Source organism: Arachis ipaensis, chromosome B09, assembly GCF_000816755.2.
Source record: "Arachis ipaensis cultivar K30076 chromosome B09, Araip1.1, whole genome shotgun sequence".
Classification (NCBI taxonomy): domain Eukaryota; kingdom Viridiplantae; phylum Streptophyta; class Magnoliopsida; order Fabales; family Fabaceae; genus Arachis; species Arachis ipaensis.
Genome location: NC_029793.2, coordinates 137,334,722 through 137,340,544, shown reverse-complemented (window position 1 = coordinate 137,340,544; position 5,823 = coordinate 137,334,722). Strand labels below are relative to the sequence as shown.

At 31.7% G+C, this 5,823-nt stretch overlaps 1 protein-coding gene across 3 annotated transcripts; it reads right to left on the bottom strand.

Moving 5' to 3' along the window:
• Window positions 2,060-5,343, bottom strand: LOC110266320 (oxygen-dependent coproporphyrinogen-III oxidase, chloroplastic-like). Of its 3 annotated transcripts, XR_002353576.1 has the most exons (5): window positions 4,806-5,343; window positions 4,569-4,639; window positions 2,998-4,446; window positions 2,111-2,590; window positions 2,060-2,074 (listed from the first exon to the last, which is right to left on the bottom strand). XR_002353576.1 is itself a non-coding variant. In XM_021110714.1 (3 exons), exons 1-3 carry the CDS (start codon window positions 4,915-4,917, stop codon window positions 4,325-4,327), a joined length of 339 nt encoding a protein of 112 aa, XP_020966373.1. In that variant the 5' UTR covers window positions 4,918-5,343; the 3' UTR covers window positions 3,895-4,324. The 3 variants fall into 3 exon arrangements, 1 of the variants encoding a protein (XP_020966373.1); XR_002353575.1 differs by having other exon boundaries at window positions 4,569-5,343; XM_021110714.1 differs by lacking the exons at window positions 2,060-2,074; window positions 2,111-2,590 and having other exon boundaries at window positions 3,895-4,446; window positions 4,772-5,343.

The following is a 5,823-nucleotide window of genomic DNA, read 5'->3' as shown; positions in this document are numbered from 1 at the left end:
TTTTTTGTTTTTATAAAATATAAAGTGGTATCAACAATTTTTTTTATTATATTCAATCATCTACTTATCTAAATTTTGTTGTTTAACTTAATTTGACTTTGTTCACAAAAAAATTTATACATATAATATTTCTCTAAAACAAAAATAAAATTAAATCGATCCGATTTTTAAAACCGACTGATTTGTCAATTTCGATAAAGTCATAAAATCCGTACGGATCAAATCAATTTTCGTTTTTTTTTTGGATCGATGGATTGGACAGTCTCCAATCATAGGCATTACCCACTCATGTACACCACACTTACACACACAATTCATATTCTATCACACCCAGCTACAGCTGGAAATTGAACCTGGGATGTGGCTGTATGAGACCAACAAATAGGCCATCGGTACAAAGCTTCGCCATTAACCAATATTTTGGGTCCGGCCAAACAAATTGGTCCGATTTTTACAGTAACGTATAGTAGCAAAAATGAAAAACAATAAAACTAGATGTTAAAGCCCTTTTTAAACATTTTTTTAACCAAGTCAACGCGCTTCTTTTCTTTCGTACACTGGTGAGTACTTCTTCTCCTTTTTTATTATTGTTGTCATCATCTTTTTTTTACGTGCTTCTTTTTTCAATGTTATTGTCGTCATTGCTATTGCCACTGATGTTGCCGTCGCCGTTGCTGCTATCTTCTTTTTCTTCGTGTTGTTGTTATGTTGTTTAATTTATTATTCTCTTTTTTTTCTCTCCTCATTCTCCTTCATTATCATAATCGTCTTCGTCATCTTCATCTTCTTCTCCTATAAATGTTCAGAAAATTAGAGCATAGAAATTTAATGCACTATACATAAATTTTGGTATACAACACAAAAATTTTAATATACAACATAATTTTTTGAAGAATTACATGGCCAAAATATTAACACTCAACTAATAAAATATGCACAACACATAAATTTTGGTGTACAACATAGAAATTTTGGTGCATAGAAAAAAATTTTTATGTACAAAACGAAAATTTTTGGAGAACCTAAACATTAATCCACCAAACTAACAAAATAGATTTGCAGCAAAATTTGTATACTACGTGCAAAAATTTATGTGCTATACCAACGAAATATGCACGCACATAAATTTTGGTATACCACACCAAAATTTTGGTATAAAACTCAGCAAATTTGGTGGAGCAAAATTTTTTTTAAAAGATTATATACTCAAAATATTGATTCACCAAACTAATAAAATATATTTATAATAAAAATGTGTGTACTTACAAATATTTGTATATTATATATAAAAATTTGTATATTATATCGATAAGTTTGTATTATGTATAAAATTTTTTGTATTATACTTAAAAAATTTATATGCTATATTAATAAGTTTTTATATTTTTTAGAGTAAAGAGACAATTAGATCCTCGAAGATATTGAACTTGGACTAATTTATTCTTAAAGAAAAAAAAGTACCAATTAGGTCCCCCAAGATAACAAATAATGGACATGTATGTCCTTTTGTCAATAAATAGTGCGAAACGAACTACAAGGATTTTTTTTATTTGTGGCAGTTTTTTCTCTTATTTGTGGAGGTTTATAACCCCCCACCAAATAGTTTGTGAGTTCCTAAAACCCCAAAATTTGAGGTGCCACGAGGTCTTTTGTGGGGGGTTTTTAAAAACCTCCACAATCTATTCAGTGGAGAGTTTTGTGTGTGTTTAGTGGGGGTTTTATATTGAACTTTTGTGGCAGTTCTTGGTCAATGTTTGTGGCGGTTTAAAACCCCCACAAAAAGACTTTTTTATTTTAAAAATAATAGCTATTCTATGGAGGTTTCAAACCAGTCAATATAATTTTTAAAAATTAATCTACATTATTATTACACTACTAATCATTATTATTAAAAAGAAATATTTAAGCAAGACATTAAAAATGTAAAAAAAAATTAAAATAAAAGAAATACTTTAAAACAAAATATAGTACACTATCATCATTTTTCAATCACATTAATTACAACTATAAAATATTAAAAATAATATGATAAAATACAGAATAGCTATAGAATATAACTATAACTATAGAATAGCTATAGAATATGTCCAAATTCTTGAACAATGAACACAACTATAGAATATAATTATAGAAGAGATTATAACTATAGAATATTACTCCATAAAACTGCATGAGATGACATAACCATCAATAGACAGAAGAGCATATCTTCAACCACAAATAAAGTTAAGAAACTAGAAACACACTACACAAATACCACATGAGAGTCAAATCCCAGAGATAAAAGTCAAAATACTGCCTAAATTTTTATTTCAGGGGTGTATAGTTCTTAAAATATAACTAATTACCAAAAGAAACGCAGACAAATCGTTAGTTATTCAAGAAAGTTAAACACTACCGTGTTATTTGCTTGCAGTAGAGACTCTCATTGTGCATGCAAATCTTGAAGAATAGAAATCCCAAGATCTTCTGTCTCAAATATTGTTCTTCTACTATCCTCAATTCTATCACCAGACTTGTTCAACCTCTCGGTTGATGCCATTAATCTTTCTCTTTGATCAGCTGATGTCTATTATAGTCACATTAGCAGCTGGCATCAAATTTGATGGCGCCAATCCAAGAAAAGAGGTGTTCAGAAATGAAAGTTCGATATATAAGCTTAATATGTATAAGGACATAAGATGCTATGAAAAATAGGATAGTTAGCAATAAAATATAATATAAATATTTGAATTGGTGCCTAAATTTATATATATTAGTGTCTTAATTTGATCATCAAAATTTAGATTTATTTAATTTGGTCTTTCAATTTAGCACTCAGTAATTTAGATTTGTTTCTAACTTTATTTTCATCATAAAATTGTCAACGATATACTTGTTTTTAATAAATATTTGATGTAACAATTAAAACTTATTTATCTTAATTTTCTTCCAGCAAAATCTTTAAAATTTTAATTCAAATTTCACTTACGAATTTTAAAAGTCAATTATACTCACTCTGACAAACAAGTATCAATTTGTGAACTGAGCCTGTTCAAATATTCAGTAGGGCTATGTTTCTATCCTCTTCCAGCTGATGCACTTCCTAATTTAAAAGAAACTTCCCTAGCATTAGTAATTAGGAATGCACAAATAATATTACTAGCTAGCTTATAATCATTCACCTTAAATATCTCATACTGGCAATTAGAATTAATTAGGTTCATATATAGATTAAGGATATAGGCAATAATTAACTTCATTATAATGAAATTTTAAACAGCAGTCGCAGTTATATATATCTTTATGTTGGTAGATTGAATAAAATCAATCAAATAATTCAATCAAATATGAGTCTCTTTTTTTTCAAGTGCTCTTAATATCTCCTTTGCAACTTTATACTTCTTCTGGGCAATTTCTTCACATAGGACAGCAGCAAGCATAACCTACAAGTTGATCAAGCGATAAAGCTTCAACAGAGATTAGTCTTTGAGAAGAGTTGGATCAACAGCAAGCAAACTCTTCCAACCTGAATCAACAAAAGAAATTACCAAATCGTGAGAAGAGTTGGACCAACAACTCGCATAGCAGTTAAAAAAAAATTCAAATAAAGCAAGTAGGGGATTTCAATTATCTTCAATTTAAACGTGTTGTAATGACTCTTTAATTTCTAGGAAGAGAGTCCCTATATTGAATTAGCACTTATGAAACTTGGATCAATTATCTTCAATTTAAACCTGTTGTAATGACCCTATTATCAACTGTATAATATTATATATATTAATAATTGTTAATATATGCTCTTAATTAGTCAAAAAAGCTGGCTGCTGTGTACCTTTATATATAACATCATCTCACCTAACCTCCCCTTTTACCTTAAGCCAGGAATTCCTACAAATTTTCTATCTTTGCAACTTTCCTTAATTAATGGTCAGTAATTTGCTTGCTTTTTTTTTTTTTTTCATGAATTGCATTGTAGCATTAATGGCATACTAACTAATAATCTAGATAGATACTCAAAATGGTGCCATAAATGTTCGGTACAGGGTACTCTTCTTCTTTTGCTGATGATTCAACACTACTGCTTCACATAGCTGCAACAACCACATACACATTTTGCAACGTCAATTTGGTAAAACATTTTTTTTAGAAAGTCATACACAACTATATTATTACTAAAACAAAAAAGACATAGTTGTATAATCACACTATCACCATTAAAGCAAAACATCAATACATGAATGTGAAGTGCCATTTTAGAACAGCAAAACTATGGTTCATTAGTGTTTTACTTGACTTGTTTTCTCCCCAAAATTCTAAATTTAAATCACAAAAATATCATGAACTAATATTTTTTGCATTGAGAATATAACGAATGGAAGTGTTTAACATCCTCCTCGAAAATGTAAGAAGGAGTCAAGTTAATCCCCCCGCCAAACCACCACTGCCTAGGTACTCCGGGAGCATCTGTAGAATGCAACAAGGTTACACAGTTAGTAGCAGCAAATTTATGCAGATACTTATTTGCAAGACAATTACCTTAGAAATTGACATATGTAAGATTTTGAGCTATATGACAAACAACAAACCTATTCTTTCATGGATGACTTTCTCCAAAGCCTCCAGCTCAATCAACCTCCTCTGTGGCTTTAATTTTGAGCTACTTGAATGTTTAGGAAGTTAGATTCTAAACTTTATAGGAAGTACAAAAAAACAAAGAAACATGAGTGATAGAAAGTTAGGAATTTAAAAATCCTAAATTGAGGAAAAATGTTGAAAGATGTAAAAAGACCTAATGTAGCGCTGGTGGATGGACTTAGCTATACCAGACTTGAAGACGAGAATATGGAGGCGGCGCTCGAGCAAGTTCTCGACGGTGAGAGAGAGGATGTAATTGAGCTTGTTCTGCGTCTCGTCGAGGAGGTCGTAACGGAACATCCTCAGAGGCTTGGGCGTTGCAACCAGATCTGGAGAGGCGATAAACCGTAGTGGCAATGGCGATACGAGCTCTCTTTCCTCTCTGAATCTCTCTATTTCACTCTTCTCTCAGATCTCCTCAACCATCGGCACTGAGTCCACGCCCAAACCGTACTTCGAGTGCTTCACATCCGCCGGAGCAAAAGTAGAACAAGTGGCAAAACCTGCCGGAGAAGACGACGCAGTAGTAACACCGCGCGGATATGACGCGCCATAGTGAGAGGGAGCTGGCCTTGGGCTTCAGAGCTTTGGTACGGTGGCGCATTGATGTAGGCTCAGATGCAGGTAAGTTGGCGGTAGCGGAATGAGTTGGAGATGCGGCATCGCTGTCTTTCTCCTTCATTGGAATCGAAAAAATTCTGTTTAGGGTTTTGGAGTTTCACCATTCTTTTTTTTTGTTGGGTTCATTTTGTTTGGATGGGAGTTTGTCCATAATCATGATTGGGAGTTTGATAAATTGCCACAAATAACTAAATATCTTGTAGTAGAAACTGAATTGTCCATGTATTTCGTTATTTACATTGGTGCATGTCCGTTACTATCACATGAGCAGAAAAACGATGTAGTTTTGGACAGTGAAACATTTATTATCTTCTGAGTTTTTATATATCTTTTATCAACTGCTCTCTATTTATCACAATCCTATCAAAATAAGTGAAGTTTCACTTCAAAAGTTGTTATCTACATGACTATCTTTCATAGATAAACATGTTAAAATAATTAACATTACATATAAGTATCACTGTTAGGTTTTAGTTGATGAATTGATTGAAGGACATCATGTGTCCACCTTTTACTATCCTAAAAGACTGAATTGGTACTTTTTTTCTTTAAGGATTAATTTGTTCGAAGTCGAAATCTTCAGGA